The 15179-nt window shown below is 53.8% G+C and overlaps 2 protein-coding genes across 2 annotated transcripts; both read right to left on the bottom strand.

Moving 5' to 3' along the window:
• Positions 1-4728: 4728 nt before the first annotated feature.
• Positions 4729-10254, bottom strand: CLIP3 (CAP-Gly domain containing linker protein 3). Its single transcript, XM_031963107.1, has 14 exons — positions 10132-10254; positions 9607-9823; positions 8928-9067; positions 8759-8852; positions 8479-8640; positions 8057-8175; positions 7709-7945; positions 7421-7556; positions 7149-7277; positions 6619-6756; positions 6404-6527; positions 5961-6022; positions 5731-5803; positions 4729-5313 (listed from the first exon to the last, which is right to left on the bottom strand). Exons 1-14 carry the CDS (start codon positions 10249-10251, stop codon positions 5259-5261), a joined length of 1806 nt encoding a protein of 601 aa, XP_031818967.1. The 5' UTR covers positions 10252-10254; the 3' UTR covers positions 4729-5258.
• Positions 10255-10413: 159 nt separating this feature from the next.
• Positions 10414-12507, bottom strand: THAP8 (THAP domain containing 8). Its single transcript, XM_031961583.1, has 4 exons — positions 12370-12507; positions 12167-12325; positions 11078-11599; positions 10414-10607 (listed from the first exon to the last, which is right to left on the bottom strand). The coding sequence occupies exons 1-4, from the start codon at positions 12505-12507 to the stop codon at positions 10485-10487; spliced, it is 942 nt and encodes a 313-aa protein (XP_031817443.1). The 3' UTR covers positions 10414-10484.
• Positions 12508-15179: the final 2672 nt, after the last annotated feature.

Here is a 15179-nt window from a genome sequence, read left to right as displayed (position 1 = left end):
CCCCTCCCCCAGATGGCAGGTAGTCCCATACATCCAACAGCTTTTTTGCGTTTGATCCTGAAGATGAGGAAACAATGGCGTTTAGAGAGTAGATAAATCTGCATCAGGAAAATCACTTTAGTGCTGGATGGAGAATGGAGTCGGGGAGCCAGGCAGGACCCCTCCCCCCCCCAAGCTATTGCAATATTCCAGGTGGGGATCTTCTCCAGTCAGGGGAGAGGAGGGGGGAGGGAGCCCTGGAGGGCGCAGCGAAGGGGAAATCTACCAGGGATACTGAAAGGTGAAACTGACAGCCCCACCGGGAGGTCGGGGAGCTGGGAGGTGGCCCTCTCCAGGAAAAGGGAAGATGGGCGGTTAAAGGGAGGATCGGGAGTCCGGTAATGTGTCTGTTGCACATTCCCGTGTAGGCCCTGAAAGGCAGGGGGAGACTGGAGATGGTTTGGCAGAGAGAACAGACAGAAAAGGCAGGTGGGGGAGCTGATGTGTCCCCAAGTGAACCAGTATGAAGAGAAGAGGTCCCTGAGGGGCCTCGGCAGTGCGAGGGTGAGGGGGAGCCGAGGAAGGTGGGGCTTAGCTGAGCTGAGCCTTGAGGGAAGCCGGGGGCGAGGGGGAGGCCGGCTAAGGCTCAGCCCCAGTGGGAAGGCACTGAGTGGGGCCACGGCGTCACGCTGCCCTTAACGGACAGGGAGTATTGTGTCGGAAGCCACAGCCCTGCAGTCGGGAGGACCTGAACTCCCAACCAGCCTCAGATTTTCGGTAGTCGCGGGACTCTGGACTCCGTCTCTGTCTGCCTCAATTTCCTCATCTGTAAAATAAAAAGTATAGCGGCGTCTTCGGCCCACGAAGGGCTGGCATAAAGAGGAAATGAAGTGATGTAGAACATGCATAATAAAAGAGCTTTGCAGGGAGGGCTGAACTACAAATATGCTGTTATAAGAACATAGAATACAAATTCTATCATAAAATGTAAATCTGTATAATCTGTAGAACTGCCATCGTACACAAAATAAAATGCCAAAAGGCCATTATAAAGACATGAACTTATAAAATACAACATATGATGCATGAAATGTAAAATACTATCTTAAATGTAAACATAAACACAAAATGTAAGTAAACTGCGATTGTAAAATTAAATACATAAACTATACACTATAAGTAGTCTGTGAAACTGCCATTATAAACAAAGTAAAACACAAATGCTATTGTAGAAACATGAACTATGTAAAATACAATATGTAACATATAAAATATTAAACACTAAATGGAAATATAAACAAAATATAAGTGTGAGTAAACTGCTATTATAAAATATAAATATATAAACTATAAACTATAAGTAATCTGTAAAAATGCCATTACAAAGTAAAATACAAAATGCTATTGTAAAAATGTGAATTATGTAAAAGACAATATATAATTTATAAAATATAAAACACTAAATGGAAATATAAACAAAATATAAGCATAAGTAAACAGCTATTATAAAATATAAATATATGAACTATAAACTACAAATAATCTGTAAAAATGCCATTATAAACAAAGTAAAACACAAATGCTATTGTAGAAATATGAATTATGTAAAATACAATATATAATATATAAAATATTAAACACTACTCTAAATGGAAATATAAACAAAATATAAGTGTGAGTAAACTGATATTATAAAATATAAATACATAAACTATAAACTATAAGTAATCTGTAAAAATGCCATTATAAACAAAGTAAAACACAAAATGCTATTGTAAAAATATGAATTATGTAAAATACAATATATAACATATAAAATATAAAATACTAAATGGAAATATAAACAAAAATATAAGTGTAAGTAGACTGCTATTATAAAATATAAATATATAAACTATAAGTTCTGTAAAAATGCCATTATAAACAAAGTAAAACACAAAATGCTATTGTAAAAATATGAATTATGTAAAATACAATATATAACATATAAAATATAAAATACTAAATGGAAATATAAACAAAATATAAGTGTAAGTAGACTGCTATTATAAAATATAAATATATAAACTATAAGTAATCTGTAAAAATGCCATTATAAACAAAGTAAAATACAAAATGCTATTGTAAAAATATGAATTATGTAAAATACAATATATAACATATAAAATATAAAATACTAAATGGAAATATAAACAAAATATAAGTGTAAATAAACTGCTATTATAAAACATAAATATATGAATGAATTATAAACTATAAGTAATTTGTAAAAATGCCATTATAAACAAAGTAAAACACAAAATGCTATTGTAAAAATATGAATTATGTAAAATACAATATATAACATATAAAATATTGAACACTAAATGGAAATATAAACAAAATATAAGTGTAAGTAGACTACTATTATAAAATATAAATATATAAACTATAAACTATAAGTAATCTGTAAAAATGCCATTATAAACAAAGTAAAACACAAAATGCTATTGTAAAAATATGAATTATGTAAAAGACAATATATAATTTATAAAATATAAAACACTACTATAAATGTAAATATAAACAAAATATAAGCATAAGTAAACAGCTATTATAAAATATAAATATATGAACTATAAACTACAAATAATCTGTAAAAATGCCATTATAAACAAATTAAAATACAAATGCTATTGTAAAAATATGAATTCTATAAAATACAATATATAATATATTAAATATTATTATAAATGTAAATATAAACAAAATATAAGTATAAACTGCTCTTATAACATATAAATAAATACAATCATATAGAGACGATGGTTGGTTGTTGTCCTTCCTTCTGGAAGAGGACCTAAATGACGTCAACCAACCATTGTATCTATAATTATATTTATTTATATTTCATAATAGCATTTTGTACTTACAAAAATAAAACAAAATATAAAATGCTATTATTACCATTGTTATGATCCCTGCATCAATATTGTGTTTGGGTGCTTGTGGGCAGCAGTCTTTTCTGTGATAATTTTCCAGTTTTAGTACAATTTATTTGTAGCATTCTTCAAAATAGTTTGGTGTCTCTATTTGTAGCTCAGGGCTTTATCATCTGTTAATCTAGGAAGGTTAGTGAGCATCTGGGATCTAAATCTGGCTGCATGATACCCATTTCTAGGTATTCAGGGATGCTGATTTTTGTACCCTGTACATGGTACAGTTTCTACTATTTCCTTGCGACAAGACGCCCGCGCTCATAAAAGATCAGCTTTTTGTATGGTAGTAAAAACCGGATCCCAAATACCGTCTTATATGTCTGTTTCCATCAAGCAAACAAACAGAACCGCCAAGGATTCGGCCATTGGTTCTGTGAGTGCAGAAACAGCCGAGGAGGGCCTCTAGTCAGTTCCTGTATCCTCAGCCTTTGGGGCAGCCAGGGGGAGCCCCGGTGCACAGAGCCCTGCTCTTGGGGGCAAAAAGGCCCGAGTTTAAATCTAACCCCGGACACTGACTAGCTGGCAAGTCATTTCACCCCGTCTGCCTTGGTTTCCTCACTTACAAAATGAGCTGGGGAAGGAAACGTGGCAGCGGTCGGGGTCTCTACAGTCGGACCCTGAACTGAAAACAACAAAAGTCGTGGACAGGTCACTGTGGGCATTGATTTCTCCCAGGCTTTTGTAGTATGGAGAGGTGTCTTTGATGATGATCATTAATGATTTTATAATTGCTGTATTAGTTATTTTATTATTATTAATTAGTTTTTATTTTATTATGTTAATTAGTTATCATCACCTCCTGTCTGGAGGAGTACAAGAGCATAGACCCAGACACTTCCCTGCCAGGCCGAGGACTGGCTCAGAAGGGAACACGGGGCCATTGCACTTGTCCAGGGACGGAGGCGGGGAACTTGGGGAGGGGCTGTGCAAGTGGAGGGTGGGGGGAGGGCGGTTTAAAGGCAGAGTAATTACCAGGTGATGCAGAGGATAGAACATGAGGCCAGAAAGAGCCGAGTCTTTTGCGAGACGCAAGACGTTCACCAGCTGTGCAACCCTGAGCACATGGGCTAACCCGTCTGCCTCAGTTTCCTCATCTGTAAATGGGCATCATCATACTACTTGCCTCCCAGAGCTGTGGCGAAGATTAAATGGGGATTCTGTAAAATGGGTTTTAGAGGAAAGGGAACGAGCAGGTCTGTAAGTGTGGAGTTTTGCGTAGCCAGTGGATATTTAGGTGGAAATGTCCATAGGATGTGACTCATCTCGGGGAGAGAAGAGGGTCTGAGATGGGACGGGAGCTGGGCATGGGCCAGGGGAAACGGCCGGCAAAGAAGCCGGGCTGGACCCTGGGGAGCCGACTCTCGGGCTGACCCAGCATGGCCAAAGTCTCCCTTGGGCATCCAGGCCGAGGCCTCAGCTCCCGCCAGCCTCCGGGCTCTTCCTTTTCCTCATCTTTGCCCAAGGATGGTTCCGTGCCAGGTGGGAAGGCAGCCAGAACGAGCTCGTGCTCTCGCCCAGCCTGCCAGCTCCTCCCTGCCCCCTGCAGGGGTGGGTGGGCCCTGGCCCTCTCCACCCCCCCACCCCCCACTGCACTTCCCCCACGTCCCTGAGGCTCCCGAGGGAGCCGTGAGTGGGAAGGGAGACAGACAAGGCCCAACGTCCCGGCGCGCACGGGCCTGGGCTAGATCCTTATGCTGCCAGGCAAGGACCTTTCCCACCTCGGAGGGCCCGGGGGCTCCGAACCCTGTAATAACTCCAAGTGACCCAAGACCCTTGGCCATAGAAATGTCTTTATTGAAGCCAGGCGGAGTGGGGGGGCATGCTGAGTGGGGGGAGGGGGCATGCGGGTCAGTGAGCGACACCCCAGGCGGCTTTGGGGGCCCTAATGTGAGCGTGGGGCTTGGCCAGGATCTGGGAGGGCCGGGGGTGGGCCCGGGGGTGTAGTGTCTTAAAAAATAGAGATTTCTCTAAGGGGGAGGGGCTAATTGTGAGTATCAAGGCACTGGGGGTTATAGGGAGTCACTGAGGGGGTCACCACGGGTCAGGGGAAGGGGACAATTTGGGGTCATTTCGGGCCGTCTGGGGCTGACCGGGGTCAGTGTCTCTGAGGGGAGATCGGATGGCACGGTCAGTGATGAGTAAGGGATAGGTCTGACACTGGTGCCCACGTTAACTGGGGTCTGATCCGGAGGGGTGGAATACTGGGGGGACTCAGGGCTGGGACATCTGGGGCGAGCTGGGGGTCATATACTGGGGGACGATTAGGGTCTCTGGTCCAGAGTCCACCGCGGCTCCTGGCTCCTACGACTGCATTTCTGCCCGAAGCATCCAAGGAAACCAGCAACAGAAGAGTAACCTGGGAGGAAGAAGGGGAGGAGGGATGGTGCCCAGGAAGCTGGGCCTCCCACCTCCGGCGCTGGCACAGGCCCCTGGCCCGTCTCCTCTGCCACGAGTGGGACGCTGGCGGGCCCAGCGCCTGCGGATCCCGGCCCCTCCCGCACCATCTTTGTTCCGCTCACGGCTGCCCCTTGGCCCGTCAGGCCTCCATCTGACCCAGACTCCTCCCTGGCCCCGATCACTCTGCTTCCCGCCACTCTCTGTGCCCCCAACCCTCCCTCGCTCCTCCTCTCGGCGCCCCCCACCAGGGCCCAGCCCCGCACCCCCCTCCCCCCCAAGGCCTCTCCCACTGGCGCCGTCTCTCGCTTTTCCAAGCTCGGGCTCCAGGAAGCCAACCTGAGCTAAGTCAGGCCGGGGACCACCCCCACCCCTATACCTGGAGATGGAGTTCTCGGACGTGATGTCCTTGGGAGTCCGGACGGTTGGGAATGTACGTTTGGGCTGAGTCACTGGGGAAAGGCAGCGGTGGTCAGGGTGGGGCCCTCCCCGGGCTCCCCTGCCCCTCCCCGGGCTTCCCTGCCCCTCCTGGGGCCCTCCTGGGTCTCCCCTCCCCCCCCCCGGGTCTCCTCATGCACCCCCAGAGCCCCCCGAGTCCCTCACACTCACTGGTCACTTGGACTTTCTTGGCTGTGATGCTGTCCTTGGGGGGGTCAGTGGAGCCACCGATTCTGGAGAAACAAGGGGGTCTGTGTCAGTCAGGGGCCAGGGAGACAGACAAGTGGGGCTGAGCGAGGTGACGGCTGTTGCTGATCTAGAGGTTCTCTTGGGGGCGCCAGAAGGGAGCGGGGGGTCTTGGCCTTTACTTGGGGAGACGGGCCTCTGGGCCTGGAATCCCTATGGGCTGCCAGCCTCCTGCGGGGCCTGGGGGGTCTGCGCCGGTTTCTATGTTCTCGAGAATCCACTCCCAGTCCTTGGAGAGGACCCTGATCCAGCTCCGGGGTTTCACGTGTCCAGGATGTATTTCTGGGACTCCCGGGTTTTTGACTTTTGGGGGAGACTCTCTCAGGTCTGGGGGCACCAAGCTTTCCGGGGCAGTTCCCAGGGCTCACCTCTGGATGCGGGAGGCAGGTGCAAAGACCCCGTGGCGAGGGGGACACGTGAAGTATCTGACACCGAAGACGGAGCCGTCATGCTTCCCGGTCGGGTGGTCGAGCTCGATGCCAAACCAATAGCCTGGGGGCGCAGGGAGGCTGGAGCTCAGCGCCTGGGCCCTTCAGCCCCTCTCCGACCTCCCCCCGCCCGGGCCCCGGAGCCTCTGCCTCACCAGGGGCAAAGTCCGTCTTCCCATAGAAGCGAATCACGCCCTGCTTCTGCCCGGCCACCAGCACTTGGTCCCCAACCTCGGCCTTCAGTCCCTCGCGCTGGAGGCTGCCCAGGGAGGAGGATGGAGACTTTTTCTTTGCTGGAGGAGGGGGAAGGAGGAGGCAGGATGTCGGAGAGCAGAATTCCTCCCTCCCCCGGGGACCTCTTACACCCGAGATTCCTGAGAACGAAGGGTCAGAAACCCCCAGTCCCAACATCTGGTGCTCCTCGAACCCAAGACTCAAGTATGCCCTGAACACAGGATCATCTAAATCTGGGGTGAGACTCCCCAGATCTTGGGACCTGTGAACCAGGGACCCCCCAAGCTGGATCGCCCCACACTCAAGCACTTGCTAATTTCAGAAGCTGGACCAGACGCGGCCATTTCTGGACGACTGACACAGAAGCCGGCCCTGCACTGCACTCCCCCAGGCCCCCAGAACCCCCCAGGACGCCTTCCTGGCTCTCCCAGGGACCAGGGACCCTTCTGACCTTTGCGCTCCTTCCGGCCTTTGCCAGTGACACGAGAAAAGTCCATCCGAGGGGTGCGGGGGGTGGAGGTGACGGAGGAAGGAGGGGCGTCGGCTGCTTTTGACACCTTGGAGACAGAGGCAAAGAGCCCTGCGGGAGCAGGGGCCCTCAGCAGGGCTGCCCCCGGGACCCCCAGCCCCTCCCAGGGGTGTTGGCCCCAGGTTTGGGACAGAAAGCCCAGGAAAGGGCCCACCCTGTGGGGACCGAGTCGGGCAGGGGGCCGCCGCACTGACCCTGCTTAGGGGGGCAGATGAAGTACCGCACGCCCCCCACGCTGCCATCATTCTTGCCCTCGGGTTCGTCCAGCTCCACGCCGACCCACTGGCCACTGGCGAACTCCGTGGTCCCGCAGAAACGCAGCGTCCCCACCTGGGTGAGAAGGCACGGGGAGAGATCTGGAGCACTGAGGGGTGGGGGCGGTTCCCTGCTACCCCTCACACTGGACTCCCCATTCCAGCCCGTGACCCCGGCCCCCCCCTGCCCCCATGTCTCATCCTGACCCCGCCTCCATGGCCCCTGACCTTCTGGCCGTCCAGCAGGACCCGATCCCCGAGCCGAAGGCCGAGGGCACTGAGCATGAGGTTGCCTGGGACGTTGTCGTAGTTGGGTAATGTGACCTTGGGGAGGGCACAGGACAGGGGCACAGCCTCCTCCAGCAGCGTCCTCAGCTCCTTGGCCACAAGGGCGGCCTCGGCCTTGTCCAGGGACATGTCCATGGGGTCCGGGACGACTTCAGCCGGGACTTGGCCCTTGCGATTCTGTGGGGGGACAGCCGTGGTTAGGGGGTGCAGGCGCACCACCCCCCCGAGCTTCTGGGGATGCGGGCCCAGGGGGCAGCTGGCGCCCAGGCCGAGGACCGGCTCACGTACCCGCAGAGCAGGGTTGGCCCCGTGCTCCAGGAGGCAGCGGGCAGCCCCGAGGCACAGGTTGGACGCTGCGATGTGCAGGGCTGAGCCGTGGTTGAAGTCACTGCAAGTCGAATTCACCACTAGGCAGAGAGAGGGAGGAGGGGGCAGGAAGGGGCCCGGTCAGGGTGGCCAGAGACTCCCTGGGTCCCAGACCCCTCCCACAAGCTGGGGCCTCCCTCCCCCCACAGGCTGGGCCTCCCCCACCAGGCTGGGCCTCCCCCAACAGGCTGGGGCCTTCCCCAAGCTGGGGCCCCCCTACTAGTCTGGGTCCCCCACAGACTGGGGTCTCCCCCCCCACCAGGCTGGAGCCTCCTTCCCCCCAAGGCTAGGACCTCCCCCCCACAAACTAGGGCCCCCCACAAGCTGGGGCCTCCCCCCCATACCTCGGGGCCGGGCCCCCTTGAGCAGCACACGGATGAGATCAGGGACATCAAAATATGCGGCATAATGGAGCGCGTTCATGTTTGTCCAGCGGCTCCGCAGGGTCACGTCCCCCCCCAGGGCCAGCAGCTGCTGCGACAGGCGGACAGCGGCCACCGGGTCTCCTGTTGGGAGGTTGGCAGGGCGAGAACTTAAGGAGAGCTGGCATTAGGGATCTCGAGGGCCCAGGATCTTAGGAAGTCAAAGATGGCTCCTGGGGTCCGGGGGGCCCAGCCCACTCACCAACGCCGTGAGCTCCGGCTTTGCAGGCGTAGTGGAGCAGGGTCATGTCTGTGAGCCCATCCCGGTCATTCACGTGACAGCCACGGCGCAGGATCTGGGAAAGGTTACGCCGTCACCCCGCGAAGGGCCGTCCTGGACCCCCCGCGCCCCACCCGCGGCCTCCACCCACCTCATTGCCAATGACGTCGATCTTGTGCTGAACCTGGGGCACCCACTGGCGGATGATGGCGAAGAGCTCGGGGATGGTGGTCCGTGGGTCCAGCAGAATCTCCTGACAGGCCGGGTCATTGGGGTCAAAGAAAGTGAAGGCTGACGGGAGAGACAGGCAGGTCAGCTCTCGGCCAAGATAGCGCGCCCCCCAGATGCAGGGTCCCCAGAGAGCAGAGCCCTCCCTTAGTCCCGAGGGGTCACCTGCAGGCTGAGAGTGCTCACCTGGAGCCCCCTCTCAGCCGCCCCTTCCTGCTGCCCCATCCCCCCTTCCTGCCTTCTGATCCACTAAAAGGAGGGGCTCTTAAGGGGGGGTGTGTGCGGCCCCTGGGGCCCTCCTCACGAGGGGCCTTTTAAACCATCAAATGCTCAAGATTACAAAGGAAACCTCGTTATGTCACCAAATACTTTTCAAAACCAGCCAAGTTGAGCCCCCAGGCGCAGATCCTCAGACCCCCTGAGCTCTGGGGGCTGGATCCTTCTGGATTCCCACTAGGTCGCACCGTCAGATCCAGGACGGATCCCGCTGGGTCACAAGACTGGCCCCGTCAGGCTCTCCGAGCATCTGGGAGAACCCACCGTGGGCCAGGCCAGAGGCGGCTCCCGGGTTCCCTGCTAAGCCACACCTCGGGCGTGTTTACCGTAGTCCTTGGGCAGCGGGGCTGGGGCGGAGGGGTGCACCACGGGCTTCTGCCTGGGCTCGGGGATGGGGCTGGGAGCTTCTGGCAGGGGCTCCTCCTCCTCCTCCTCCTCCTCCTCTTCCTCCTCCGGGGGCAGCGCTGCGGCGTCCGTCTTCGTCATGGCCCCGGGGACGCTCAGGGAGGGGGCCTGGGGCACTGGGGGGGCTGGGATCAAAGCCTGGGGGAGGGGGCGGCAGAGGGGGCGGACAGCTGTCAGGACTCATCACCCCCCGCCCCCCAGGGCAGGGGAGGCGGCGTAGCCACTCCCAGGGTCCCGGAGCCCCCTCCCCAGACCCAGGCCCGCACCTCTCCCCCCACCCCGCCCTTACTTGGGGAACCTACGTCTCCCTCCCATCTCCCCGCATCCCCTCCCCTCCCCTCCTGCCTGGACCAAAGCGTCAGGCCCCGGGCTCCCGCAGATGCAGCGGAGACCGCGGGCTCGGATGCCCGGGCTCGCGTCCCCCCCGTGGGGTCGGGCCCTCTTACCCCTGGTGCAGAGACGGAGGAGGGGAGAGACAGGTGCAAAGAGAGGAGTACGGAGAGATGATGGAGATGGAGAGACCTGGAGACAGAGACGGGCCGGAGGGCGGGGCCCCGAGCGCGCATGCGCGCCGCGCAGCGTCCCCGGGGGCGGGGGACGGGAGGGGGAGCGGGAGCGGGCAGTGAACAGAGACCCCCAGAAAGGCAGGAAAGACACCCAGGGAGAGAAAGTCCAAGGCGGCGCTAGGCAGACAGAAAGGGCTCAGACCCCCCCCCCCAGACACCAGGTTTTCTCAAGTTAGTTTATTGAGTGCAAAAGAATCACTGAGGCACGGCCCCCCACCCCGCCCCCCGGGCGCTCAGGGGGTGGGGGCAGACGTCAGCGTGTAGAGGACTGTGCCAGCCGGCTGCTCCCCGCACACGATGGTCACGGCGCCAGCCCCCGCGGGCTCGGGGCGTGCGGGGCCCCCGGGAAGGCATGTCTGCGGGAAGAAGGGAGGAGGGGGGTGAGCGGGGTACAGCCCAATCGCGGGAGGACCCCCCCTTGCACCCCTCGGGGTTCTGAGGCCCATCCCCCCACGTTGTGCCCCCATGTCTCCGCGTCCGCAGCCTGCCCTCCCCCTCGCCGTGCCCCCCCATCCCCCGTGGTGCCCTCCTGTGTCCCCGCAGCCTGCCCTCCCCCTCGCCGTGCCCCCCCATCCCCCGTGGTGCCCTCCTGTGTCCCCGCAGCATGCCCTCCCCCACCTATGCCCCCCATCCCCATGGTGCCCTCCTGTGTCCCCGCAGCCTGCCCTCCCCTCCCGTGCCCCCCATCCCCCGTGGTGCCCTCCTGTGTCCCCGCAGCCTGCCCTCCCCCTCCCCGTGCCCCCCTGTGTCCCCTTCCGTTCCGCAGCCCGCCCCCTTGCGTCCCCCTCGGTCCCCGACCCATCCCCCACCCCGCCCGCACGCTTACCGCGCCCAGCAGCCGCAGGCGCTCGTGTGACAGCAGGTGGTCCCGTCGCAGCTGCTGCACCAGCCCCTCGAGGGCGCCGAGGCGCGCGCGGTGCCGCCGCTGCCGCTGCTGCAGCCCCCGCACCTTGCGCTGCAGCGCCGCCACCAGCCCGTCCAGCCCGGCCTCGGGCTCCAGCCGGGCACGGTGGTAGGCGTGCTCGTCCCGCGGGGCCGCCCCCGACGGCTCCCCCGACGGCTCCCCGGCCGCGCCGTCGGGCTCCCCCGGCTCGGCCCGCTCAGCCTGGACCGAGGCCGCGGCGGCCGTGTGGCACACGATGGGGAGCGTGGAGACGATGGGGGTGACGAGCGCCGACGACACCACGGTCACGGGGGGCAGGGGCCGCGCCTCGAGGGGAAGGGCCGGCCAGGCCTCCAGGTACGCCGTCCCCGGGAGCGCGGGGGCCCCCCAGGAGGCCACGGTCGCGGTCGCCTTCAGGGCTGCTGCGGCGGAGATGCAGCCGTCAGGTCCCTGCCGTCTGCGTTCCTGAAACACACACAGGGGCGCCGCCTGAGGCAGGACCCCGAGCCCGGGCCGGGCCTCAGTTTCCCCGGCTGTACAGCGAGGGCGCCGGGCTGGAGGGCCCCTCCCGCCTTCAGTTCCAGAAGGGACCCAGGACCCTGCTCGCTCCAGCTATAGGGGAGGGGCTTGACCCCAGCCGGGCCGGGCCGGGGGTAAAGGGCAGGGCTGGGTTCGGCCTGAAGACCTATGTGGGAACCCCGGTTCAACCGACTTACTCCCGGGGTGACCTTGGACGAGTCACTTCTGCCTGGGCCTCAGTTTCCTCCACTGTAGGGAGAGGGGATGGGACTGGTGGCCTCTGGGGCTCCTTCCACCTCTCGCCCGGGAATCCCAGGGCTCCTTTCTCTCCCCCCGCCTCTGAATCTGGGGGCGTGGGGAGAACGGGGAAGCCCCGCCCACTACTCCCTTGGCCCCGCCCTCGGGGCATCGCTTCTTTCGGGAGGAGCTGGGGACCAACGTCACCACGGCGTCTTGACGTCAGAGTCATGATGCCGAGCGCCCCGCTCGCCCTTCCCTGACAGTGACGCTCACTTGTAGAAAAGCTGAGGCGGAGGTGGTAGACGCCGAGTAGGCCAGCAGTGTTGAGGCAGGGCGGAGCCAAAGAAGACGTGGGCATGGCCCCAATCTCTGTCCCGGCCCTGTCTGGCTCCCTCCCTCGGGCCTCTGCGGGATTCCCGGGTCGGCCTGGTTCTACGCGCCGCCCTGGTCACGTGACTCCGCTCCGGCCTCGTCACGTGCCGGGGTAGGGCAAGGGAAGAGCCTGGGAGCTTGCGCAGTTGTAGCTGGACGCCCGGGCATGCGCGAAACTGCGCGTGGTAAAAGAAAGAGGAGTGCACATGCGCCGGCTCCAAAACCGAGGGGCGGGGTGCCATCGGACCCTGCCTTTCGGTGCCTAGGAGTTGCTAGTGCGGGGGAGGGATGGGAGGCCTGCGTAAACAGCGGAAATCCGAGTTTCTGCCCCCGGGGAGTTTACAATCTAATTTGGAAAAAGGAAAAGATCTAGAACTTCCCGAGAACTTTCCCCACTAAACGGGACTTTGTTTTGTCCGAACCGAAAGCTTCCTTAGGTCCGAATTTAGCGTGGAGAAGCATTTACTAATGGAGTAAAGGGGAGGACGGGGTCCTGGAAATAGAAGCAGCTTCGAAGCCTCGTAAATGGAACAAACGGCAACCCAAGCAGCTGAAGGAGAGGAAGGGGGGAGGGGGAGCGCGGGAACAGGGCGGGGAAGATCCGAGTTCAAATTCCCCCTCGGAAACGCTTTTACCACCTGTATACCTCAGTTTCCTCATCTGTAAACTAGGGATAACAGCACGTCCTTTCTAGGATTAGTTAATAATTAATTTCTCGTGAACGACTCACGTAAAGTTTCTGGATACTATTTGTAATCATTGCATGTAAATATATACCACTGTCTATATTTACATATATACATATACCGTATATATTTACATATATACATATGTAAATATATACATACATACATATGTAAATATATACGGTATATATAACACCGTAAATTTGTAAATATTATTTCCAGCTGCCCTTACGTATGTCCTTCCCACCCACCCACTTCCAACCAGAACGTAAACTCGGATCTAACGCACATAGGCATCTGTCTGTATTCAAATGTATGTCGAGAATCCTTGAAAGAAACCCCATTAGTGCGATGGACTTTAATGACTCTTTATTCCCTAACATCTCAGAATTCCCGGAAGGAAGGATTTATTAAGAGGCCCTTGGCACCAAGCTAGAGTTCAGATTAATTCCGCACATGATTAGGAACCATCTACTTGGGGTAAATTAGTCCCAAAAAGAAACTCACTCCCCTCAAGGAAGTGTAGGGTTTGCGGTTCTCACCTCAACCTTAGTTTCCCAGATTTCCTTCCTTGACACGAGCTCGTGATGGGTCCTGGCAGCTTCTACTTCCTCTCCCTGGGGTTACCTCCCGTAGAATTCCATATTGAGAATCGAAAAGGGCGGGCTTGGGAGACGGAGTTGTTCCCTCTTTTGCATTGCCAGGAAGAAGCAGTGATTTGACCAGCCATTCAACCAGGAAAAGTCGAACAGCACTGGAAGCCAGTTCCTCCTGACTGCATGGACGGTGCTCTTTTTTTCCGTCCATATCTAGCAGGACGCTAGCAGCGTAGGCCTGTGAGGGCCAGGGAAGTGAAAACTGAGCCCCACAGAATGGGCGCTTGGGAATTGCTGCTGCAGAAGCTCGTGAGTGTCCTTTGGTCAGCAAGGAAAGAGATCAAATCGGTCAATACTTAGAGAAAGGGATTCAGGCGGTTTTGAAGCTGAAGCTTACATATTTTGGCCACATGATGATGTTGGGGAAAGACTGAAAGCAAAAGGAGAAAGGATGCCAGAATTCTCTCCTCTTGGATACCTAGCAGCCCATAGAAGGAGGATGTGATGGATTAAATGACCTTAGAAGTTCCCTTCCAGCTAAATGCTATCATCCCATGAATGCCCCTATGAGGTTGATAGGCAAGTCTTAATTTCCACAATTTATAGATAAGCAAAATAAGATTTATAAAAGTGAGGAGATTAGGTCAAATTTGGTGACTATGAACCTAAACCTCTCCAACAGTAATTCTATGACTTCTGTTTTTATCTTTAGTCTGTCTTTGAAATGAAACCAAATTGCCTTTAGGATATGGTCTGACCAACCTTTGTTTCCCAAGGCTTTACCTTATCTTCCAGGCCTCCCAGGATTAGAGAAGTTTCTATATAAAACTCAGCAGGAAGAGCTAAAAAGAGAAACTATTTAAAATTACCATAGAATATAGAAAATGCTTGGGATTCCATGTTTCAAGATATACACATGAAGTATACAACTACAAAGGCTCGTCAAAAAAAAAAAAAAAAAAGCCAAAGGTAATTAAGTGGGAAATTGTTAATTGCCCTTGGGTAGGATGAGCCAGGTTCAAACCTACAATAAACCTAAATTAATTACTAAAAGTAAAGGTAATTGGCTTAGTGGATAGAGCTCTAGGGCTTAGAATCAGGGAGTAATAGATACAAACTAACTACTTGGGCCCTGACAAGACACTTGTTCCTCTATAAAATGGGGATAATAATAGCACCTATTTCCCAAGATTATTGTGAGAATCAAAAGAAATAATATTTTTGAAGCACTTAGCAATAGTGATGATAGTGTAAAGTGAAATAGATTCATAGGTTAAATGAAAACATTTTTTAAATTAAAGTTTTTTTTATTTTAAAAATATATACATGGATAATTTTCAGTAGTCACCCTTACAAAATCTTGTGTTCTAAATTAAATAATTTTGATGACATGCAGCTAAAATTTATGTAGTGGATACTACATAAATGTTAGCCATTATATTATTATTCTATTTTATGCCGAACTACCAAGGATTGCTTTATGGAACCAGAAAAAAAAATGCCAGAATTTATCTGGAAGAACAAAAAAGGCACAAATATTAAGAGAAACAATGGGGAAAATGGCAAGAAAGTAGGTCTAATATATACTTATTTTGTATTTAATTTATACTTTAATATATTTAATATGTATTG

Source organism: Sarcophilus harrisii, chromosome 3, assembly GCF_902635505.1.
Source record: "Sarcophilus harrisii chromosome 3, mSarHar1.11, whole genome shotgun sequence".
NCBI classification, from domain to species: Eukaryota; Metazoa; Chordata; class Mammalia; order Dasyuromorphia; family Dasyuridae; genus Sarcophilus; species Sarcophilus harrisii.
Note: the sequence above shows the minus strand (reverse complement) of the source record. Positions and strands in the feature narration are given on the sequence as shown.